Source organism: Electrophorus electricus, chromosome 4, assembly GCF_041902795.1.
Source record: "Electrophorus electricus isolate QZ-2024a chromosome 4, ASM4190279v1, whole genome shotgun sequence".
NCBI lineage: Eukaryota > Metazoa > Chordata > Actinopteri > Gymnotiformes > Gymnotidae > Electrophorus > Electrophorus electricus.
The window spans coordinates 26,368,505-26,392,994 of NC_137500.1; the positions used below are offsets into that span (position 1 = coordinate 26,368,505).

General features: G+C 47.1%; 4 protein-coding genes across 8 annotated transcripts; 2 read left to right on the forward strand and 2 right to left on the reverse strand.

Annotated features, from left to right (window-relative positions):
- The first annotated feature begins 469 nt into the window (after positions 1 to 469).
- LOC145657542 (uncharacterized) lies at positions 470 to 3,646 on the forward strand. Its single transcript, XM_081712961.1, has 7 exons — positions 470 to 739; positions 873 to 1,170; positions 1,238 to 1,374; positions 1,610 to 1,735; positions 2,362 to 2,529; positions 2,916 to 3,066; positions 3,509 to 3,646. Exons 2-7 carry the CDS (start codon positions 1,095 to 1,097, stop codon positions 3,550 to 3,552), a joined length of 702 nt encoding a protein of 233 aa, XP_081569087.1. The 5' UTR covers positions 470 to 739; positions 873 to 1,094; the 3' UTR covers positions 3,553 to 3,646.
- Positions 3,647 to 3,771: 125 nt separating this feature from the next.
- LOC113575608 (putative UDP-sugar transporter protein SLC35A4) lies at positions 3,772 to 5,110 on the reverse strand. Its single transcript, XM_027007193.3, has one exon. The coding sequence runs from the start codon at positions 5,108 to 5,110 to the stop codon at positions 4,139 to 4,141; it is 972 nt and encodes a 323-aa protein (XP_026862994.3). The 3' UTR covers positions 3,772 to 4,138.
- Positions 5,111 to 5,332: 222 nt separating this feature from the next.
- slc35a4 (solute carrier family 35 member A4) lies at positions 5,333 to 7,171 on the reverse strand. Of its 2 annotated transcripts, XM_027007194.3 has the most exons (4): positions 6,833 to 7,154; positions 6,259 to 6,357; positions 5,839 to 6,048; positions 5,333 to 5,470 (listed from the first exon to the last, which is right to left on the reverse strand). In XM_027007194.3, the coding sequence occupies exons 1-3, from the start codon at positions 6,845 to 6,847 to the stop codon at positions 5,848 to 5,850; spliced, it is 315 nt and encodes a 104-aa protein (XP_026862995.2). In that variant the 5' UTR covers positions 6,848 to 7,154; the 3' UTR covers positions 5,333 to 5,470; positions 5,839 to 5,847. The 2 variants fall into 2 exon arrangements, with proteins under 2 accessions (XP_026862995.2, XP_035379771.1); XM_035523878.2 differs by lacking the exon at positions 5,333 to 5,470 and having other exon boundaries at positions 5,510 to 6,048; positions 6,833 to 7,171.
- A 185-nt stretch (positions 7,172 to 7,356) lies between these two features.
- hmgxb3 (HMG box domain containing 3) lies at positions 7,357 to 24,091 on the forward strand. 4 transcript variants are annotated; one of them, XM_081712952.1, is made up of 21 exons: positions 7,357 to 7,532; positions 8,239 to 8,417; positions 8,703 to 8,877; positions 8,981 to 9,490; positions 9,961 to 10,059; positions 10,539 to 10,670; positions 10,881 to 11,242; positions 11,472 to 11,575; positions 11,932 to 11,997; positions 12,266 to 12,354; positions 12,514 to 12,612; positions 12,793 to 12,939; positions 13,323 to 13,666; positions 16,752 to 16,882; positions 16,953 to 17,084; positions 17,910 to 18,094; positions 18,275 to 18,494; positions 18,868 to 19,001; positions 19,529 to 19,648; positions 19,982 to 20,191; positions 23,083 to 24,091. In XM_081712952.1, exons 2-21 carry the CDS (start codon positions 8,275 to 8,277, stop codon positions 23,620 to 23,622), a joined length of 3,942 nt encoding a protein of 1,313 aa, XP_081569078.1. In that variant the 5' UTR covers positions 7,357 to 7,532; positions 8,239 to 8,274; the 3' UTR covers positions 23,623 to 24,091. The 4 variants fall into 4 exon arrangements, with proteins under 4 accessions (XP_081569078.1, XP_081569077.1, XP_081569076.1 ...); XM_081712951.1 differs by having other exon boundaries at positions 8,262 to 8,417; XM_081712950.1 differs by having other exon boundaries at positions 7,357 to 8,417.
- Positions 24,092 to 24,490: the final 399 nt, after the last annotated feature.

Consider the following 24,490-nt stretch of genomic DNA (forward strand, 5'->3'; position numbering starts at 1 on the left):
TCTGTATTTAAATGGTTATGAGGAAAACAAAGTTTCAATTAAAACTCCATATATTATTATTATTATTATTATTATTATTATTAGTTGCATTTATATAGCTCCTTTCTCAAACACAAGGACACTTTACAAATATATTTTCTTTCTTTTTTTCTTTTTTTAAACACACACAACTAATGAGAAGCAGCAGCCAATTTGCACACAGCAAATTCAGTCAGAAACCACAGCCCCTGGGGGACCGCACACACACACACACACACACACACACACACACACACACACACACACACACACACACACTCTCTCAGGACAATTTAGAGTGTCCAATCATCCAAACCTCCATGTTTTTGGACTGTGGGAGGCAACCGGAGATCCCGGAGGAAACCCACACATAAATATCAGTTTTATGTCACAATAAATTAACAACTGTCACTGAACTAACCAAGTCTTTTGGCCAATTTTCCAGATAGTGCAGTAGGTGCTCCCCACAATTTCAACACTGCTGATGTTTTTTGATGGCGTCTAGACCATCTCATTTAAATCTCACTTAAAAGCATGGACAGTCTGGGAGTTAATCCGGATCATAACAGTGCGCTTTCCAACACATCTAGATGCTTCAGCCACTTTAGCTCAGACAGAAGAAAGCAGACACTAGCTGATGAATATTTGATTGCACATTGGAGCACATGCACAGTGCAGAGCAGGAGAAACCAGACCACAGCCATCCAGCATGAACACACTCGTACGTATTGTCTGCCATATCAATATTTTATTATGTAAAATGTAAAAGAACACATTTTTAAAATGTGAAGGGGAACCTTTCAACGTGGATATTTACATGTTTTTACAGTGTATTCTACCTCTTCTAAACACAGAAGACATTTCACCAAGCTTGTAAATGCAGAAATGAAATGAAACCAGAGGATTCGATGCAGTCATGGTGTAGGACAAGCAGGAAAAGCTTATCAAAGGAAGACTAAATGTAGTCCTACGATTCCTATGAACAACCGTGTAACTGGAAAAGACAAAAGGTCTGTCTGTCTGTCTGCCTGTCTGTCTGCGGCCGGCTGCAGGACGGACCGGATGGGGAACCGACAATGGACAGGCACCAGTCAGAGAGGAAGAGACAACTCCTGGGCCTTCTGAGAGAGGAGATGGAGACGCATCTTAAAGGTATGGACGTATGTGTTTAAAGAGCCGGTTTGAGACGGTGGTGTGGCAACACTGCTGATGTTGGCAGAGGGCAGAGCCAGTGTGGAAAGGAACCGGGAAAGAGTCGCACGCATCCGGAAGCTCAAAGAGGAACTGCACGGAGAGACCGAGAGGCAGACGGAAACTCTCAAAGACCCAAACCTCTCAGGACTCAGCCCTAGCTCCGTACGTGGCAGCATTTCAACATGTTTTCATTACATTACATTATCCTCTTTTTGTAAAACATTGCCGATCAAGGTTAATTTTCATTGATAATTAATCAGAGTAAATCATAATGACTGATCTGAACTGATAACAAATGAAGCTACCAGACTGATCAATACAGTATTGGCAGGATTTTACTCAGGCGAGCCAATCACGCTGTAATGTCCTGACTGACATTGCACCTGACATCCACTAGGTGACAGCATGGTCACACTTGGAGTACTCTACCCTGCTGGAGCAGAGTAGAAAACTGAAGGAGGATCACAACAGAGTGATAGAGGAGGAACTGTTGAAGATGGAGACGGAGCTGCAAGAAGAAACTGTAAGATGGTTCTGTCACTGCACCGTCTCAGACTCTGAATATGTATCATATTCACTACAACTACATTAGTGGAGTCCTACTACACACATACATGATGAATCATCCTGGATTTTAAAGATCAGTTTTCATTATAAGTGTGCATAGAGCCTAATGTGATGTATCCGGGTCAGATGTTAGCGCTGTCCACTCCACAGCTGTTGCTGTGTTTACTGTTGCTAAAGATTCTGTTCTTACCAAGCACCTTGTAGTACACCAGTGTAATGCCAGATCATTTTCTATAGAGACTCGGTCCTAAGAGCTGCTTCCCGTTTGGGGGACCATCACCAAGCCCATCTTCGGTTTGACCTCTCACAGAGAGTAGCCCTCCAGGAGCAGTGTTGGCTATTCAGAATCAATACAAACACCTAAAACACGCATCACGTTGACAGAGAGCATGGATTAGTGCTGCCAGGGTATTTTACTCACTGCGTGACGTAAAATGGCACACTTTTAACAGTACACGATGCTGCGCTGACCTTTGATGTCCACCAGGACATTCCCGCCGCTGTACTAATCTGAATATTTGTCTTGGGTGCTGTTGCTGTTTGTTATGTCCCACGTCCTGTCTGTCCGTCTGCCCTCCGCAGGCAGAGGGGCTGAAGTGGGAGGTGCTGTACCTGAACAGGGAGAGGAGGGTCCTGATACTGCAGATCGAGGCCCTGCGCAGGGAGAGCCAGCAGGCCGAGGCAGGCCTGGAGGCCCAGTACAAACTCCACCAACAGGAAATGAACCGTCTCAGGGAGGAGAGCCTACAGGTGGGGCACTGAAGCCTTTCACCTGACCTGACCTGATCTCTCGCACCTCACATTTACATACTAAAAGGGCAGTGGTAGCTCAGCGGTTGAGGTAATTGACTCTTTATTGGATGCTGCTGGTTCAAACCCCACCAGTGCCAAGTTGCCACTTTTGGGCCCCTGAGCAAGGCCTTTAACCCTCAATTGCTCAAACTGTACTCAGTCATAATTGTAAGTTGCTTTGGATAAAAGTGTCTAAATGCTGTAAATTAATTAATAAGTTCCTTTGATTATTGCCAGATTCAAAAGCCATTGATTCAAAAAAGAAAACAAAAATGTTCTAAATCTTCTATTAAAAATGACTGAAGCTGGACTTGTCCCCTCACCCTCTCCGTTTGCATGCGCAGGTCTTCCGCACGTACCGGCAGGTGCTGGAGGAGCAGAAGCGCATGGCAGAGGGTCGGTACAAGAGTCTGGTCCTGGGGGCTGCTCAGGACGCTGTGCACCTGTCCTACCAGAACCAGCAGCTAACAGCCCACAACACACAGCTCCGCAAAGGTGACAAACTACTTCCCTGAAATCTCAGTCCTGTGACCTGGTGACTTACCCGAAAGCACCAACCGTGTACGACCTCACTTGTTGTTTAGACTGTAAGCTTTGATTTGATTTTTAGCAATGCAAAGGGTTTTAGGGTGAAGTATTTCTTTATGAAACACGACAACGGTGAAATACTCAAAACATATTTACATTGTCATCCACTGAAATGACCATGTCTGTACGTGTGAACATGTTCTGGTCAGATTTAAAACAGATCTGAATATTACCATTTGCTGCACAGACATCAGGAAACATAAGCAATACTTCATGGACATAATCGGCTAAAGTCGAAGCCCTCGGTGCCACGCTACATCCAAATAACGACCAGAAACAACCAAAATCACCTTATTTCACCTCTAACACACCAGAGATCCCAGCGTCTTCCTGTTTTACCTTCTCGTAGCTTTGGCAGAGCTGAAGGCCCTGGATGTGCCCAGCAAGCAGTGAAGGACAGACGGACGGACGCGCGCGCACACACGCACACACACACACACACACACACACACGTCTGGTTACTCCAGTGGAGTTAGTAACACTTGGTTCTCTGATATAAAAGGTGCATAAATGTTAATGCATTAATGGCATAGAAGACAACAACATAGTTTAATGTAGCTAAAAAAAAAATGTTTAAGTGCACATTCAAACAAATCCACAGAAGAGACACGATAAATGTTTATATTTATTTGCACATTTCATTCATAAATACTTTCAATCTGCACTATGTACCATTTTGCATTGTTTAGCATGATTGCAAAAATGAGATGAACATTCAAGAAATTAAATTCATTTTGACTTGAAATTAAAGCAAAAATACATAAATGAAGAACATGAGAATTTTAAACATTCATTTATTAAACATTTTGAAACAATAATAAAAATATATTAAAAATGCAGTTTGTTTTTGATTATTTCTTTTAAACCTTTACCCATATAGGAAGTAATAGTCAAAGAATAAAGAAACAAGATTTCAGGAAGAAATCTTACAGGCTACGCTGACTCAAGTGGCATCATTTTGGCTCTACCTTCAGATCCATTACCTGTAATACAGGTGCACAGCCACGCCAATCATCAGCACAGGCAAAAGGAAGAAGGGGGTGAGCCGCAACCCCAGGAGCCCCCAGGACAGAACACTGTTGACCAGCATGGCAGAGGAGATGACAAAGAGACGTGTGATTCCACTTCCGTGTTTCATGACCACGGACATCAGTAGGCCATTGGCTGCCTGTCCGGCTACAATGACCCACACCGCTGCAGAATAGCCTTCCAGGAACGCGCGCTCTCCGCTGCTGCTGTAGACATTGGAAGCCAAATTTATCCCCACGCCAAACGTGTACAGGAAGGAGTTCTGCAGGCTCAGCGGCAGATGCTGGGTTTTCAGGACTCTCTCGGTGTAGACTGCAGCCAGCCCTGACACGATGCAGTATGCGAGTACCATCAGCAGGCCCCAAGTGGTAATGTGAACCTCACGTTCCCCCTCCCCATCCTGGTCCTCTGGATCCAGGCTGCTGTAGCTGTGGCACACCCCAGCCCCCATGAGAAAGCCCAAGGCCAGCCACTGTGTGGGCCTCAGTCTCCTACCCAGGCAAGAGGTGTAGAGCAGGGCGGTGGAGGCGATCTTCAGGTTGCTAAGCACTTGGAAGGAACTGGGGTCCATGTAGGCCTGCATAACCACCACCAGGTTGTTGTTGAAGGCGTAGAAGAGTGCTGGCATGGCGTACGGGGCTGCTGCCATCCAGGACACCGAGGCCCAGAGCGCACGGACGTTTCCCGTGGCCAGCACAGTGCACAGAGAGAGAAGCAACTTGATGAACTCGATCAGGACAACGCAGGAGGAGGGGCTGAATGGAACGTGGCCACTGCTTTTAGTGAGGGCGATGAGGGGAGCATGAGAGCCATAGATGAGTACTAGGAGCACCAGCAGAACGGCCCAGAGAGCGGTTTGGAGCAACCGTCTACGGTGGGGAGGGTCTGGTTCATCTGAACCAACATTCTCGATGATGATCATCTTCTAAATGTAAAAACTGGGGCTATGTTGTCCTGTGATCATACCCAGATGGGAGTCAACATCAAGACTCCTTTTCCCCCTGCTTTGGGAACAGGTGTTTGAATTGATTTCAGCTGCATTTGGTAAATACTGGTGATAACTAATTCAAAATAGCATTGGACAATACTCTTAAGGCAAGCATACAAACTTCCTAACTAAACCATATTGAGGGGGGCAGTGCTAGCTCAGTAGGTTGCCAGTTCAAGCCCCAACACCAGGTTGCTACTTCTGTGTCCCTGAGCAAGGCCTTTATCTCTCAGTTGCTCAAGTTGTGTTCAGTGATGATTGTAAGTTGCTCTGGATAAAAGTGCCACCTAAATCCTGTAAATGTAATAAAAAAAAAAACCTCTAAAGTCTGCCTTTTTAATATGCAAAATAAAATATATATATTTTTAAATCACATTAACCAACAAGACTACAGCAAACTTTCCAAAAGAAATTATATGACATACAACACAGCATCATGTACATTAATACAATCCTTATTCCATCAACTCTTCTTCACCAAATCCCCCCCCCATGTCTCATTCAGACTCCACATCCACTTGCTCTTAGACAACACTTATTAGTTCAGTCTTCAAGGAAAGGGTCAAGCAGAGAGCAGGAACAGAGCTCATATATGGAGTTGTGCTACTAGGAAGCTAGCAGCAATGCAATCTGTTCATCTTCAATTAAGAAAACAAAGTTACCTCTTTTTGTTAATTACTGGGACCTTTCTTCAGAGTGTCCATATAGTCCTTTATGGTCTTTTCAATATTAGGCACCTGATAGTTCTGAGCAACATACATGCCTGTGAGGGTTCCCATGGCAACCCCCAAAACTGCAGAGGCACGTAGCCTGGCAACCACATAGCCAGCCAGGAATCCCTTCAGGAAAGGGGAGGCCAGCAGTGAACCACCCTGGAGAAATCAAAGCCATTCACCCTCAGTACAACACAAATTAAACTCTAATGAAATACATTTTAGATGTGCTACAATAGGGCCTTTCATTAAAACTCTTTAAATTAACTTGCCACTTTGTTATTTCCAAGCATAACAAACCTGCAAAAGCAGTTAAATAATGGAAGCAAAACATGGAGATTGTGGGGATTTTCAGTAGTCCAGCAGTACCTGCGGTACCCCTGCCTGCACTTCGCTCTCCACTCGTCTCTGGAGATCTTCCAGTTGGTCTTTGAGCTGTGCGAGGTTCTTTAGCTGATTTAAGGGGTCCTGGGAAACACAACACACATCCCCAGTACACGCTGGTGTTGAGGCCTAACCTTCACCCAGCCAGCATTACAGTGTGAACCCTAGCTAACCAAGTCAACGAACTTTTAAAAGTAAGTAAGTAAGTAAGTAAGTAAGTAAGTAAGTAGCTAGCTGGCATTTCTTAGCGAATAAACGGCCCCACATTAAACATCGAATGACATGGAGAACTGACAAGTGCTCCGTTATGTAGGTAAATAGTTTAACTCCCCAAATGTGAAACATTCATGTACAAACTAACCAGCTAGCTTAGCTAACCTAGCTAGGTTAGCTTGCAGAGATCGTGTTTGTGTTCGTTTGCTGTATTTTTTCCCCCACACAAAGCAGTGATAATGCTAACAGTCCATTAATACGTCGTTAGATCATATACATTTGATTCAGGAGACAGAAACGCTTACTTGTTCGTTAACGGGGAAACTAGAATTCACTTCTAACTCACCTTGTCATTTGCCATTCTTCCTCAAGTAGCTAGCGACGACGATGTACGTTTACATCCGTGATCGTCTTATTCCGTCTTGGCATTATACGATAGGTACACAACTAGTTATGCCTGACTAACTGGCTTCTTTGCAGTGGGGGGTTTGGGGTGGCGATATGATTTCGTGTGTGTGTGTAATTTAGATAGCAGTAATCCTTTAGTCGTTACATAAAATGTTTCTCTTTAAATTTGTTTGCGGGTGCTTACAAAAGTTTAGTATATGATTAAAGTAATTACATTTCTGTACAAAGCACTAATACCACTACAAAACACTACAACATCTGACTAAAGCACCTATTAAAAAATAATAAGATGTAGCATATCGTACTCAAAGTTAAAATATTATTTTAGCTCATTTTAGATTTAGTTCCCCGCTTATGTTGCATACTAAGAACAAAACTTTTCACGTGTTTAAAACCTCGCTTTCCATTGGCTTTTATTTATTCATCGCGTCACCGGATTGGCGGTAGACCTTAGCAACAGTGCGCCATTTTTACGGTACACAGGAGAGGAAAGATCCGTAAATCGTCTTTCTTCTTCAAAACCCAACCTCGCATTAGACACGTAATTCCGTAATGCCGACGGATTCTGACTACGAAACGTTTCGTCGTGTTTAATATGTAGTCTGGAAGATTTTAAAAGGATCCGTAAAAGGATAGAGGTAAGGTTGCAACAAGACAGTCGCTCATTGGACAACTCCTGGGGCTTGGACTCAGTATGGAGACTTACCAATAATCGACATTTCTCTCACCGGTGGGATATATCTGTGGACGGGGCGCCCCGACCGCATACCAGTCAGACATGGCTCATCATTACAGAAAAATTTCCTTTGAGACGTAAATGCTAAGATCAGAAATCGGCCTTTTGGTGGTCTTTTAGGTGACGCTTTCAAGGGCGGTGACAGCATGCTTGTGTCACGCTGTCAAACTATTATTATAGACATGCCGCTGTTGTTGGTTCTAAATAAACACTCGCTCTAAATGAACAATCACAACTTATGTGATCGATGTTGATAATATACATAATATACAATGTATTTACATGAAACTAAGCCATTTGGAGTTGATTATTATGTTTGTCAACAAACATTTGTTATTAAGATGTTGTCTGGGTTACAAGTATCTTGGATTATGAACCATAGTGTAGAGAGGGCTGGAACTGACGACCACTGGACACTTACCTTACTGTCTGTCAATCACCTTTGCAGGCTCACAAAAATGTGCATTTTATGACTCGCATATATTCGTTAAGTGTTAATTAATTAATTGATTGATATTTTGCATCTAAACCATAATTCGAATGCTCCTGCATTTAAGTGTAATCCAAATATAGTGTTGCGCGTTACATCTTCTCGCCTTCCCTCCGAGTTTCTCCTGTTGCGTTTGTTCAGAACCGTCCCGGTGATGGAGGTGCTGTATGAGGAAGCGGAGGTGAGGGTGATGGAGGAGGTGGAGAGCTGTTACACGCTAGTTGACCTCCCACTACCCAAGAAGAAGAAGAGGGGCAAAGGCAGTGGAGAACATGCGGACAAACCGAAGAAGCCCAGGTAACGGCCCAGGCCCCCTGGCCCTGATCTCACCTTTATGGGGAAGAAACACCACCCTCCTTAGGCTGAGGTAGCTCAGCGGTGAAGGTACTGGCCAGTTCAAGTCCCATCACTGCCAAGTTGCCACTGTTGCGTCCCTGAGCAAGACCCAACAGTTCTTACAGACCTTAACCCTCAATTACTCAAGATGTATTCGGTCGTTGTAGGTCGCTTTGGACAAAAGTGTCAGCTAAAGGATGTAAATGTCAATCATTAGTGGTGTGAATGGGTCCGTGTGTTCTGCAGGTCTGCCTACCTGCTGTACTACTTCGACGTGCATCAGGGCCTGCAGCAGGAACATCCAGACATGCCGCAGTCTGAGATCAACAAGCGCATCAGTGATAGCTGGAAGAGGCTCAACGTGGCCGATAAAGGATTCTACCTGGAGAGGGCCAGGATGGAGAAGGACGGCGTGGATCTCGTACGTCGCAGCAAGTGCCTGGATAATTGCATTTGAGTGTGGTCAGGCCCAGACTGGAGTTAGGAAGCTCTGGAATTTTGTATGTGGTTTCTCCTCCTAACAGAGCGTTCAGTCGGCAGTTTCTTCCCGAGATGTCCCGGGCTTCCGCAAAATCCTCCCGAGGACCAATTACGTTCTCCTTCCGAAGACGCCTTTGGATAGCGAGAGGCCCGGCACCTCTGTGGAAGTGTGCGTGGAGGACGGACAGGAAGTCCCCAAGGCCTCTGTCCAGGAAGGCTTGGTGTCCCCCTTGACCCTGGGTAGTGAGGTGGAGCTGGTGGAGCAGTGTGTGGGTGTGGGGGCTATGGGGGAAGACACAGCTCTGCCTCTGGGCAGATCTGCTGCGTATCAAGGACTTTTGCCCCAGTGTTCCACCTCAGCCAGAAGACTTCCGGATTTTGTGCCAGATCGTCGCCATGGCGCCACTCTGCTGGTGAAGGAGGAAGAGGCCAGGGCGTTGGGCGAGGCTTATGGTGGCGTTGGCATGGCAGTAGAGGAAGGGTTTGAGGGAGGAGCTGTGTTGCCACAGGTCAAAGCAGATGCCACTCACCTGGTTGCAATCATACCCAGTCATGTAAGACTACCAGTTTATCCTATTTTCCTGTGCAAAAAAAGTGCAAAAAAGCTGTCAAAAGCACAGTGTTCTGTACTCTCCCTTCAGTTAGATACACACGAATGTTGCAGCATGCACATCTAGCTAAATGTTTATTTTGTTAACACAAATGCTACAGAAGAACCAAAGATGTAATGTATAAAATGAGTATTTTTTCCTGTATGAAAATGGTCAGTGGAAAAAGTCAGTAAAAGCTAGACTGTCCACAGAACTCGCATATAATTCATGCTTGGCTGCGGTTTCAGTATAATTTTAGAATTTTTGAGTATAATGTTCTTCATCTGTTTCCAAAACATATTTATATTTATATTTTTTAATGCAACTTTTAACAAATTTCTATTATACACTACGCTTGACGGAAAGCATGAATTACATTTGCATTCTAGTTTATTACTTGGCAGCAGTCCATTCCTTGACGTTTTGTTGTTCAGGAGCTGTTGGAGAATAAAGTCCTTCCTGCAGCAGGTTCGCTCGTGATGCTCCCTCTGGTCAACCGCGTGAAAGCCGAACCAAAGCCTTCTTTCAAACTGGTCAGTAGTACCACAGCAGGTCCTCCACTCTGGTGCCTTTAATCAGTTTTATTCTGAGGCTGTATACGTATTAATGCTGTTGGGCGCCCTCATTAGATTTAACACACACACGATTACATTTACATTTACGGCGTTTAGCAGATGCTCTTATCCAGGGTGGCTTACAAAAGTGCTTTGTCATTTCCTCATAGAATACATCCGAGTACAGTACAGTAGGTTAGAGTCCAAGATACCAATGAACTAGAATACTGTAGAAATACAGGGATCAGTGCTGATGCCTAGAAGTGCAAAATACATATAAGCTCTGTCTCAGACAATAATCAGTGCAATAAACAGTAAGTACTGGAGTTAGTCGACATAGGAGCAGTCAGCATCAGTACAATAAACAATAACCTACAATATGTACTAACACAGTGAATACACATTTGAAGGTTTGAAACTTTTTAACCATTTAAAACTGGTTTGTTTGTTTTTTTAAGTCAATAAAGTACACGAGGAGGGGCCGAGGCAGCTGCAGCACCCCGGGGTGTGCGTTCACGTACGTGACTCGTCACAAACCGCCCCAGTGTCCAGACTGCGGTCAGCACCTCGGGGGCAAGTGGGTTCCCCCTGTGAGTCTCACAACTCCCGCTTCTTAGTCTGTGTCTGTCACGTGTGGCATCTCCTGCCATGCACTACGCCTTAATAAAGTCTCTTTGCTTTAAAATAGGAAGTTTTAACATTTGAACGGTTGACATTGTTTTAATATTGAGCTTGGTTCTGGGGGGAAGTTGTAGGTGTATTAACATGCCCAGTGCAGCTGACAGATATGTGAACTGTAGGTGGCCAAAGGAGCAGCACCTGGTGCTGCATCCTCTCCACGGAAACCGCAGAAGGGTCAGGATGACGAGGTCTGTTCCGCTCTCCCGCACTCTGAAATGGCAACTCGGGACACTGTCCTGACGTTTGTCGCGGACGCGGGACAGGGAGAGGCTACAGAAAACACGACGGAGAAGGCAGACGTTCATGCAGGAGCTCAGGATGCCAGTCCTGCAGGAAGGGGCGGAGCAGGGCCGGCCCGCGCCCTGAAGCGTGCACGTCGGAAGAGAGAAAAGACGGATGCTGTTATCGCCTGTCAACCAGCAGATGGCGCCCTCATCAGCAATTCAGACGCCTCTCGGTGTACTGAATCAACCGCTATCATGTGAGCAAATTTATTATAAACGGATTAGAAGTTTTTTCTGCCCTTTTTGGGGTTAATAGTTATTTTAAAAGCACATTAATTTAAGTTAAATTGTATTTTTTTTAACTGGCGATTTTTTTTAAAATTATTTGTGAGGTGACTGTTGTGTTCTACACCTTTCTAATGAGTCTGAGGGGTAATGGTTGTAGGATGGCTTTAGGCTGAGGGTGAGTCATGTGTTCATGTGCAGAGGGCTGAGCGGAGCTCGTGTCCGGCTCATTGGCAAAGACGGGAGCGCCAGCAGTGGACAGAAACGGCGCATTCGAGCCATTCTACCTGCGCCCGCATCCCCCAGTAAGACCCGCTACCAGTCTATGCACATCACCAGTCTACACACGCCATCAGTCTACACACACCACCGGTGTACACATACCACCAGTCCACACACGCCACCAGTCCACACACGCCACCAGTCCACACACGCCACCAGTGTACACACGCCACCGGTCCACACACGCCACCGGTCCACACACGCCACCGGTCCACACATGCCACCGGTCCACACACGCCACCAGTCTACACAGACGCTTCATAGCACAACACTGTACAGAAACACATCAGACGGCTCAGTTACGCGTGTGCGTGCGTGCGTGTGTGGAGGGGAGACCCTGGGGAGCGTTCTGCTGAATGAAGTGTTCCGTCTCAAACAGCGCTCTTTCAGTGGATTGCAGTGCCTCCAGACAAAGTTAAAAGAGACGCGAAAGTGAACAGAACAGGTAAGTTTTTATTACGTACCTTTACGTGACATCTGTGTTTAAAAAAAGCTATTGTTTGAATTAAGTATTTTAAGTCTATTATCATTTGTAAAGTGTTCTTGGTCTTATGGCATTTGCACCATAGTTGATTTCAGTAGTGATAATCATATACTTGTGAGGTATTTGGACATATTTTGTCATTTTGGATGAAAGCGTCCACCACGTGAAGCCATGTAAAGGTAAGTGTGTCAGGAGAGAGAGTCTGTAACTGGTGTGTTGGTTTGTGCAGTGAAGCCTGGCGCTGAGAGGACACTGGGTCTGAAACCCAGCACCCTGAAGCAACTGGGCCACTCAGTACCCGCCAGTACCTTAGAGCAGGTGAGGCCCCGCCCAGGGTGGGGGAGGCCCCGCCCGGCTAGCGCAGCCCTCGTCATCCTAACACCACTTCAACGTTGCGTGAGCGGGTCTGTTTCATTCTGCCCCACAGCGCTTGTCTGAGAGGCCTCATCTTTCCTTCCTGCCCCGCTGTGTTTTTAGAAACCGACAGCCATCAACAGCAGCCAGTACATAGTGACGGACAGCGGAGTGAAGATTCTGTCCGTGGTGCCTTTCAAACAGAGCGCCAGCTCCTCACTGGTTAGTCTGCGCTCGGTGCATTACTGAACCACATTACAGCGTTACGCTAGATTTCTGCCACTCATGACAATGAAACGTGTGATCCAGACATCGTTCATGTAGTTCTAATTGTAGATAAATACTCTGACTGTGTGGAGGTTGTATCTCGTGTCTCTGGGCCTGACGGGTTTGTGTTGTCAGGCTCTGGGCTTGTCCACCGCGCGGGGCAGGGGCAGATGTAAAAACCCCTCCTGTGGTTACGTCTATAAGAACAGACACAAGCCCGCCTTCTGTCCCAGCTGCGGCTGCGAGCTCTCTAGCAAGGTGGCCAAGAACACCAGTGCCACGGTGAGCTGCTGCCTCACTGAATGCACACACACACACACACACACACACACACACACACACACTGGCACACACCCTTGCACACACTTACACACACCCTTACTTACACATATACACATATTGCACGCTGGGCTTTGCTTGGGACCATGGCTTCACATTTTTGTTCACATGTTTGTTCTGTTCTTTATATCACTATTTTGTGTGCATTTGCTCGTGTGTGTGTGTGTGTGTGTGTTATAAGTACTGCCCGAGCACTATAACAGGAGGCCCATCAGACGTTTGCATGTTTATCCTGAGCAGTGGTGTGGTTTAGCATTAGCGGCGGTTGCAGGCGCCCCACCTCGCCTCCACGCGCACATCTCTGACCCCCAGCGTTTCCTCTGTAGGCATCGTCCCCGGAGACAGTGGACGGCTCGGCGCTCCGGCTGGACGTGTCGTCGGGCTTGACTCCTGCGCAGAGGGAGGTGCAGCGCCAGTCCACCGTGGCCCTGCTCCGACGGGCCCTGCACTTCCCCGAGAGCGAGGCCGAGCTGCAGCACGCCCTGGACCTCGTCCGCCGCCTGAACCGCGCACACGCACAGAGGGGGGCGGAGCACGAGGAGGAGGAGGAGGAGGAGGAGGAGGAGGAGGAGGAGGAGGAATCCGTTCGTGATGGGTGGCCGAGTTTCTATGAACCTCCAGCCACACACTGCAGCCTGTGCCACTATCCGTTGTACAGAGGAGGAGGAGGGTGAGGGAGGAACACACACACACACACACACACACACACACCCTTACATACACACTTACACGTGCACACACGCACACAGACATGCAAGCACACACCCTTACACACACTTAAACACACCCTTACATAAACACTTAGACATGCACACACACACACACACACACACACACACACACCCTTACATACACACTTACACGTGCACACACGCACACAGACATGCAAGCACACACCCTTACACACACTTAAACACACCCTTACGTACACACTTAGACACGCACACACACACACACACACACACACACACACACACACACACACACCCTTACGTACACACTTACACGTGCGCACACGCACACAGACATGCAAGCACACACCCTTACACACACTTAAACACACCCTTACATAAACACTTAGACACGCACACACACACACACACACACACACACACACACACACCCTTACATACACACTTACACGTGCACACCCGCACACAGACATGCAAGCACACACCCTTACACACACTTAAACACACCCTTACATAAACACTTAGACACACACACACACACACACACACACACCCTTACATACACACTTACACGTGCACACACGCACACAGACATGCAAGCACACACCCTTACACACACTTAAACACACCCTTACATAAACACTTAGACACGCACACACACACACACACACACACACACACACACCCTTACGTACACACTTACACGTGCACACACGCACACAGACATGCAAGCACACACCCTTACACACACTTAAACACACCCTTACATAAACACTTAGACACGCACACACACACACACACACACACACACACACACACACACCCTTACGTACACACTTACACGTGCACACCCGCACACAGACATGCAAGCACACACCCTTACACACACTTAAACACACCCTTACATAAACACTTAGACACACACACACACACACACCCTTACATACACACTTACACGTGCACACACGCACACAGACATGCAAGCACACACCCTTACACACACTTAAACACACCCTTACATAAACACTTAGACACGCACACACACACACACACACACACCCTTACGTACACACTTAGACACGCACACACACACCCTTACACACACTTAAACACACCCTTACATAAACACTTAGACATGCACACACACACACACACACACACCCTTACGTACACACTTACACGTGCACACCCGCACACAGACATGCAAGCACACACCCTTACACACACTTAAACACACCCTTACATAAACACTTAGACATGCACACACACACACACACACACACACACACACACCCTTACGTACACACTTACACGTGCACACCCGCACACAGACATGCAAGCACACACCCTTACACACACTTAAACACACCCTTACGTACACACTTAGACATGCACACACACACCCTTACATACACACTTACACGTGCACACCCGCACACAGACATGCAAGCACACACCCTTACACACACTTAAACACACCCTTACATAAACACTTAGACACGCACACACACACACACACACACACACACACACACACACCCTTACATACACACTTACACGTGCACACCCGCACACAGACATGCAAGCACACACCCTTACACACACTTAAACACACCCTTACATAAACACTTAGACACGCACACACACACACACACACACACACACACACACCCTTACGTACACACTTACACGTGCACACCCGCACACAGACATGCAAGCACACACCCTTACACACACTTAAACACACCCTTACATAAACACTTAGACACGCACACACACACACACACACACACACACACACACCCTTACGTATACACTTACACGTGCACACCCGCACACAGACATGCAAGCACACACCCTTACACACACTTAAACACACCCTTACATACACACTTACACGTGCACACACGCACACAGACATGCAAGCACACACCCTTACACACACTTAAACACACCCTTACGTACACACTTACACGTGCACACACGCACACAGACATGCAAGCACACACCCTTACACACACTTAAACACACCCTTACATACACACTTAGACATGCACACACACACACACACACACCCTTACATACACACTTACACGTGCACACACGCACACAGACATGCAAGCACACACCCTTACACACACTTAAACACACCCTTACATAAACACTTAGACACACACACACACACACACACACACACACCCTTACATACACACTTACACGTGCACACACGCACACAGACATGCAAGCACACACCCTTACACACACTTAAACACACCCTTACATAAACACTTAGACATGCACACACACACACACACACACATACACACACCCTTACGTACACACTTACACGTGCACACACGCACACAGACATGCAAGCACACACCCTTACACACACTTAAACACACCCTTACATAAACACTTAGACACGCACACACACACACACCCTTACGTACACACTTACACGTGCACACACGCACACAGACATGCAAGCACACACCCTTACACACACTTAAACACACCCTTACATAAACACTTAGACATGCACACACACACACACACACATACACACACCCTTACGTACACACTTACACGCACACAGACATGCAAGCACACACCCTTACACACACTTAAACACACCCTTACATAAACACTTAGACATGCACACACACACACACACACACACACACACACACACACACCCTTACGTACACACTTACACGTGCACACCCGCACACAGACATGCAAGCACACACCCTTACACACACTTAAACACACCCTTACATAAACACTTAGACATGCACACACACACACGTACACACACCCTTACGTACACACTTACACGTGCACACACGCACACAGACATGCAAGCACACACCCTTACACACACTTAAACACACCCTTACATAAACACTTAGACATGCACACACACACACACACACCCTTACGTACACACTTATAAACACATTAGTTGCTGCTTATTGGTTTATTTGTTGTATCATATTTGTGTTTAGTTCTTCTATAGAGGGGCACTACTTACTGTGTGTGCATGTGTGTGTGTTGTAGTTGTTCAATAGCAGGGCAGCAGCAGTGCTGGTTAGTGACAGAGTCTCTACTGCAGCCAGTTTCTCTGCAGCTGAAGATGTGTATGAACGGGCAGTGCTTGGCCATGCACAGCTTCATCGACTTACACCCAGGTACGCACACACACACTTCTCCATTAAGGTATGCATGCAGAATGCTCATGTGTGTGCTTGTGTGTCTAAGGTTTGTTTAACGTGGGTAACCAGCTGCTGGCTAGTCTGGACCTCTTCTTTAAGATCCGATCTGAGATCAGACTGGGCCAGGAGCCGTCCCTCGCTGCCTTCACCATCCTGAACAACACACACACTCCAGCAGGTACACCAGCTTTCTGTCATGTTTACACTTATCTTGTGTATGTGTGTGTGTTATGTTTTATGTAGTTTTTGTTTACACACAGCAGACACTGCAGAGTAAATAGTTTTCTAGCAGTTAGATTACACCCTTTCACCTCCTATAATTTTCTCTTCATCCTGGCATATTGTCCTCTCCTCCTTTCATCTCTTCTCCTCTCCTCCTCCCTCTTTCCTCTCCTCCCTCTCTCTCCTCTCCTCTCCTCCCCTCTCCTCTCTCTCCTCTTCTCTCCTCCTGTCCTCTCTCCTCCCTCTCTCCTCTCCTCCCTCTCTCCTCTCCTCTCTCCTCCCTCTCTCCTCTCCTCTCTCCTCCCTCTCTCCTCTCCTCTCCTCTCCTCCTGTCCTCTCTCCTCCCTTGCTCCTCTCCTCCCTCTCTCCTATCCTCTCTCCTCTCCTCTCCTCCCTCTCTCCTCTCCTCTCCTCCTGTCCTCTCTCCTCCCTTGCTCCTCTCCTCCCTCTCTCCTATCCTCTCTCCTCTCCTCTCCTCCCTCTCTCCTCTCCTCCCTCTCTCTTCTCCTCTCCTCCCTCTCTCCTCTCCTCTCTCCTCCCTCTCTCCTCTCCTCCCTCTCTCTCCTCCCTCTCTCTCCTCACTCTCTCCTCTCCTCTCTCCTCTCCTCTCCTCTCCTCCCTCTCTCCTCTCCTCTCTCCTCTCCTCCCTCTCTCTCCTCACTCTCTCCTCTCCTCTCTCCTCCCTCTCTCCTCTCCTCCCTCTCTCCTCTCCTCTCCTCTCCTCTCTCCTCTCCTCTCCTCTCTCCTCCCTCTCTCCACCCTCCCTCCGCTCTTCTCCCAGGTTGTACACTGAGCTCAGATGAGCGTGCCCGTGTCCAGGAGCTGCTGTGCAGTGGTTATTGGGCATTTGAATGTCTGACAGTGCGCGACTACAATGACATGATCTGTGGGGTGTGTGGCATTGCCCCTAAACTGGAGATTGCGCAGCGCAGCTCGAGCACAGTCCTGCAGCTGAAAAACGTGGAGGTAAAATTACAATGTGGGGTTACACACAGAGGTGTGGGGCGGAGAAGCTACACCACTTTCATCTTCATCTGTCCTCATTCATTTTTCTTTCTCTCCATCTCTCTTCATCTCTCACTCTGTCTCTCTTTTTATCTCTCTAACTCACTCTCTCTCCATCTCTCTCTCTCTCCCTCTGTGCAGTTCACGTGGCCGGACTTCCAGGCCTCTGAGGAGGTGCAGGTGGATGAGTTCTGGCTGGCGATGGAGGCTGAGGCCCTGGAGCAGGCTGCCTTCCCCTCCAGCGTCTCCATCACCCGCGTCGACGCCTCCATCATCGCTCCGTTCTTCCCCCCGCTAATGAGGGGTGCTGTGGTCGTCAACGCTGAGAAGGACAAGATCGCTACGGAGGCACCGCACACAGGTGAGAGGAGGAGTGCGATCCCTGTACATGACAGTAGGCCTGTGTGTGTGTGTGTGTGTGTGTGTGTGTGTGTGTGTGTGTGTGTGTGTGTGTGTGTGTGTGTGTGTGTGTGTGTGAGCAGTGTCCCAGTGGATGGACAGCGGATGTGTGTCCCTGCCCCTGTGGGACTGGCTGGAGCGAGGGGACAACACTAACTACACATAAAGAGCAAAACCGTCCCCGTCACACACCGGCAGTCCTGGCCTCCACCACTGGGTCGCGATCTGTCCTGACACTGTAGAGGCCCGAAGGCACTTCTGTGCTGTGGTTCTGAGTGTGTGTGTGTGTGTGTGTGTGTGTGTGTGTGTGTGTGTGCGCGTGCTGCCTGTGTCAGGAGATGCGTCGGTTCTGATGCGTCTGATCCACGACGGTCAGCTGAGGCCTGAGCAGATGGACCAGCACAGTGAGGAGGAACTTCGGCACATCCTGGAGCAGTGTGGAATGACCTCAGCACCGTACAGCAGCAAGGTACAGGAAACACATACACACATGCATATGCATGCATATACGCGCACACGCAAATACGCACACACACGCGCACATACACATGCACACGTGCACACACACACAAACACACACACATGCTCACGCATGCATACACGCACGCACACACGCACACACGCACACACGCACACACACACACACACACACACACACACACACACACGCATACGCACGCGCACACGCCCATGCATACACAGGCATTCATATACCTGCATATACACGTATACACATGCATTCACACACTTGCGTGCACACATGCATACAGATGTTTTCAAACACATGCCTAAACACACATGCATACACACACATGCATACACACACACATTCACACATGTGCATAAACACACATTCACAGAAATACACACATGCATAAACAAAAACACAGACGTACACACTCACGCATGCATACGTAGGCAAACACACACACGCTGTTTTATATAATGGTAGTTTTTTACTAGTATAGAGGGACAGATTGTGTGTGTTTCCTTTAGGACGAGTTGATGGTGTCCGTGTGCTTGCTCTACACACAAATACAAAACGGCCTCTCAACTGGCCCCCAGCCCCCCTCCCACCTCACTGCAGGCAAACTCAGCAAGGTGTGCCCTCACCAGGTAACTACCTGCCCCGCCCCTTCGTGCTCCCGGCCAACCGCCCAACGGTCTGAATCAAGCAGTTCCATGATTGCTCACTACATCAGTCAATCAAATGTTCAAACATCGGGTCCTGCTCATTTAAACGCTGGTCCTGCTAACAGGGTGTGGATGGTTAAATCATACTGACTGCTTCCTGCTAGATTCCCTACATTCTTAGCCACAATATCATTTAACATTTTAATATTAAATATCATCAGTGAATTCTTTTAATTCACTGTTTATTGCTCTGGATGCTGGTGGCATACTGTATGGTGAGTGCAGTTATTTATGAGCTCTTTGCTCATGGCTCAGGTGGTGTGCGGCTCGAAGTACCTGGTGCGTGGAGAGAGTGCCCGCGATCACGTCGACCTGCTGGTGTCCTCACGCTTCTGGCCTCCAGTGTACGTGGCACACTGCGGCCAGCAAGTGGCGTTGTGTGCGGAAGCGCTCTACCCAGAGCTGACGGCTCAGATGTGGGGGAGGAATCAGGGATGCTTCTCTGATCCGGAGACAGCAGCAGAGGTCGGCACTTTTTGGCATGGAGTTGGGAATTTTGCTGCTGTTGGAAATGTTTGCTTTCACTCGTGTGCCTTTTTGTGTGTGTGTGTGTGGGGGGGGGGGGTGACCACAAAATGACTGTGGTGTAAATTAGGATTTAGGCAAAGACCACAGATATACATAAGAGAGTGCTTAGAGTGGTTTAGGGTTTGATTTAAGTCTGATCTGGAAGTGTTCGGAGTGCTGGTCTGAGTCCTCACCTCTCACTTCCTCTCTGTGAGACTCTGTGATTTACAGTCTGAGGAAGTTCTGTTTTTAAATGTTTTGGTCACTGTTCCTTCCAGTCTTATTACCAACACAAAAGCTAAACACTGCTTATAAATTTAATTAGATTTGTGTCTCTTAATCTCATTGTGCCATTTTCTTGGGCATGGGTTATATTTCTGAGATCTCAGAAACCAGTTTTTAATGTCTTAAAATAATAATGTGGCAAAAAATTAAACTCATCACAATTTTATTTTCCTCTTATGTTAATTGCTTGGCCAAAATATGTTTTTGGTCCAAACTGAGTTTTTTGTTTGCCCTGGAGCTACATAAGCTGTTGCTAATTTAACTGTGTAATGCTAAAATGATCACACATGCCGTGTACCACACTAAAATGTTAAATAGCCTCGAACAGACCTGTATGTGTGGTTTCTGACCCTGTCGGACTTTGTGGGTCAAAGTGAGCCAAATTATTTTGTTTAAGGTCAGAAGTAGTCAGGGAAGCCTGTTTTTGTCCAAATAGAATTCAGGATAAAGTGGTTGTAATCTCTCTCTCTCACTCTCTTCAATTTGTATTTCAAATTCAAACTGCTTTTTTGGCATGAATTGTAATTATCCACTGTTGCCAAAGCGATGAACAGGATTATTAACGTTACAAGTGATAAAATTGATTCGAGAATAAGAACAAGAGAAAAGGAAATATAATTTATATAATAAAGCTTGGAATACACACCTACTGTAGCCTCTCCCACACTGACGCTCGCACAAATACTCGCATGTGATGACAATCACATACCATAATTAAATAAATATATACATGTGGTAGGCTTAAGATACGTTGTGATTGTTTTCTCTAAGCGGTGGCAGTTAGAAACTTTGCGCTGACAGTTTCACACATTCAGGGCATATTTTTGTTCTTTATTATTATTATATTCTCTTCAAAAGACGGGGGTAGTTTGAGCTTCAGAAAACTGGTGTGGGGCGTCTGTTTGGTGCGTGAGCGGAGAAAGTGCTGCTCTGCGTCTGGTTCTCCAGAGCTGCTCTGACTACGTAGCGGTTCTTCTCTGAGCTCTTCTCTATTTCCATCTTACGGGCACCGTGTCTGTACGTTGTTAAGACACGTCTGTCTTTGGGATGTTTAATTTTAATCAGACAATCTGCTAAAACATATTCTTTGTTTAATAGTTAAAAACATTCTAATTGACTAGGAAGAAATGTAATTGATCGGGTTATTAATGTATTCTTTTTGGTGGGCTTTGTCTGTCATTTTGAAAGGGTCTGAGGCTCTGAGGGGTCTGTGTGTGGGTGTAGACAGTTCTTCAGACGTTCTGTGTGCTGACAGGAGTCTGGGTGTGTCTGGGATCCGTGGCAAGGGAATTTAAAAGCTTTTTGGTTTTTTTTAAACATGCGAAGAGAGAGGAAATTAATCCGGTTCTGCTCTGCATCCCAGATCTGCTGAATTCTCATGTATGTTTAGGATATCTTGACAAAATCATAAAGGAAAATTGTCTGAGGGATTTGGGTCCCATGAAGTGTCGGATAAATGATTGTACCACACACCTCACTCTCATACAGAAGCATTGGATTTAATTGGATTGAATCATTATTTTTAGCTAAAATTTAATTGGAGCGTTGAAGGTATTCGTACATTTTCTTGTTTTTTCCACCAGTGCACTCATGATCTTGTTGAAGCTACCAGATGCACTGATTAATTACCTAATTATACTTAGATTCTGTAGTGTGATTAAGGCCCCCAAATAGTGAGTGGTGTTGGAATGTCGCCCCGTTGGGGATAAAGTGGAATTTTGTTGTCTGTGATTTTGTTTATTTTTATTTTTTGAAAATCATCATTTTAGTTTTATTGACGTGAATGGTAACGTGAGTTATGACAATGTTGTTCCAGCTATTGGAGCTATCAAAACAAAATCCTCTCTCTCTCTTTCTCTCCCCTCCCTCTCTCTCCCTCTCTCTCTCTCCCTCTCCCTCTCTCTCTCCCTCCCTCTCTCTCTCTTTCTCTCCCCTCTCTCTCTCTCTCTTTCTCTCCCCTCTCTCTCTCTTTCTCTCCCCTCTCTCTCTCTCTCCCTCCCTCTCTCTCTCCCTCTCTCTCTCTCTCTCTTTCTCTCCCCTCCCTCTCTCTCCCTCCCTCCCTCTCTCCCTCTCCCTCCCTCTCTCCCTCTCTCCCTCTCCCTCTCTCTCTCTCTCTCCCCTCCCTCTCTCTCTTTCTCTCCCCTCTCTCTCTCCCTCTCTCCCTCCCTCCCTCTCTCTCTCCCTCTCTCTCTCTCCCTCTCTCTCCCTCTCTCCCTCCCTCTCTCTCTCTCTCTCCCCTCTCTCCCTCTCTCTCTCTCTCTCTCCCTCTCTCTCTCTCTCTCTCTTTCTCTCCCCTCTCTCTCTCTCTCTCTCTCCCTCCCTCTCTCTCTCTCTCTCTCCCTCCCTCTCTCTCTCTCCCTCTCTCTCTCTCTCCCTCCCTCCCTCTCTCTCCCTCCCTCTCTCTCTCTCTCTCTCTCTCTCTCTCTCTCCCGTCTCTCCCTCCCTCTCTCTCTCTCTTTCTCTCCCCTCTCTCTCTCTCTCTCCCTCCCCCTCCCTCTCTCCCTCTCTCTCTCTCTCTTTCTCTCCCCTCTCTCTCTCTCTCCCTCTCTCCCTCCCTCTCTCAGTATGTCTCATGCCCTGAGCTCCAGGATCAGCAGTACAGTGTGGATCTCTCCGCCGTGGACTCCAACCCCCGTCTGCACCCCGTTACCAGATCCCCGTCCCGCTGGATAGCATGTCCTGCCAGCCCTGGCGAGCCCTGCCCGTCCTCCTCTAGGCCACACCCACACCGCGCCCTCGCGCTCTGCAGAGAGCTGCAGCCTTACGCCACCCTGGCCTCCACCTTGTCCAGCAGCAGCCCGGAGGAGGGCGAGGGCCCCCTGTGGCCCCCTGAGCCCCGCCGCGGGCCCCTCGTGTTCGACAACGCCGCCCATTACTACCTCTACAACCGCCTGGTGGATTTCCTGCGCAGCAGAGATGTAGTGACCCAGCAGATGGCGGAGGTGCTCGGGGTGTGTCAGCAGGGCGAAGTGGTGATGATCCGCGACGCCCTCTACAGGCTGGGGGTGGCGCAGCTCAACACCGAGGAGGAGCAGGAGGAGGCGCACGCTGGGCAGGAGGAAGGAGGAGACATGGACGCTGCGGAAGACGCGGTGCTGGAATAACTGAGGAGGACCCCAGTGATCCCAATAATGTGGGGGATTAAACTGGGCCATGAGGCCTCGGTGAGAATGAGGAAACTGGACAGAGTTGGAAACAGGAAACTGCTCAGATGCGCCGAGCATTTCAGGGACAGGAGACGCAGCCGAACCAAAAGACGAGACACTGTGGGCAGAAGTTCTGATACAAGACAACTGTATTTATTGTTGATTTAAGACGTGTATTTGTAATTAAGAGACATACAATAATATTGTCTATGATTTACGTGTGAAATTTAAGAAATACGGTAGTTATATTGTTTATTATAAACACCTAATACAAGAATTCACAGCTTTTATCATAATTGTAATTTAAACGTCTCAGGCTTCAATTGTCCAGTTTTTTATTAGATGCCTCTCTTCAAAAATGTATTTATTTTTGATCACTGTAATCAAATTATTGTTGTACTGATCGCTTTCTTTGATTACAAGACACCGCTGATATTATAAACATGGATCGAATGAGTCGTTTATAACAAACTACTGAATGCTACAGTTTGACCCACAGACAATACATCTATAGTTCCAAACCATAATCCCATGAGTCACTGCAGATCAAATAATGCCCAAGTGATGTTATACAGATGACTCCAGCAGTAAGCCTGTGTTCACAATCACATTTATTTATATATGATTTATATATATATATATATATATAAATTAATTAATAATAAATGATGATGACTAGTAGAGGTGATGTTTTCACCACTGGCAGTGCGAAAAAGAGCTGAAATGGCTGCAACTGAACGTAACTATACTCACTGCATAGTGAGTCACTGTATAGTAAATCACTGCATAGTAAGTCACTGTATAGTAAATCATTGCATAGTAAATC

What these genes read in the sequence shown, in the direction of transcription:
- LOC145657542 (XM_081712961.1), top strand. Translation starts at nt 1,095, where the DNA reads ATGGACAGGCACCAGTCAGAGAGGAAGAGACAACTCCTGGGCCTTCTG. An exon ending in GATGGAGACGCATCTTAAAG is followed by an intron (nt 1,171 to 1,237) that starts GTATGGACGTAT and finishes TGATGTTGGCAG; the next exon opens with AGGGCAGAGCCAGTGTGGAA. An exon ending in TCAGGGAGGAGAGCCTACAG is followed by an intron (nt 2,530 to 2,915) that starts GTGGGGCACTGA and finishes TTGCATGCGCAG; the next exon opens with GTCTTCCGCACGTACCGGCA.
- LOC113575608 (XM_027007193.3), bottom strand. Translation starts at nt 5,110, where the DNA reads ATGATCATCATCGAGAATGTTGGTTCAGATGAACCAGACCCTCCCCAC.
- slc35a4 (XM_027007194.3), bottom strand. An exon ending in TGCAGGCAGGGGTACCGCAG is followed by an intron (nt 6,049 to 6,258) that starts GTACTGCTGGAC and finishes TGATTTCTCCAG; the next exon opens with GGTGGTTCACTGCTGGCCTC.
- hmgxb3 (XM_081712950.1), top strand. Translation starts at nt 8,275, where the DNA reads ATGGAGGTGCTGTATGAGGAAGCGGAGGTGAGGGTGATGGAGGAGGTG. An exon ending in TTGCAATCATACCCAGTCAT is followed by an intron (nt 9,491 to 9,960) that starts GTAAGACTACCA and finishes TTTGTTGTTCAG; the next exon opens with GAGCTGTTGGAGAATAAAGT. An exon ending in CCAAGAACACCAGTGCCACG is followed by an intron (nt 12,940 to 13,322) that starts GTGAGCTGCTGC and finishes TTTCCTCTGTAG; the next exon opens with GCATCGTCCCCGGAGACAGT.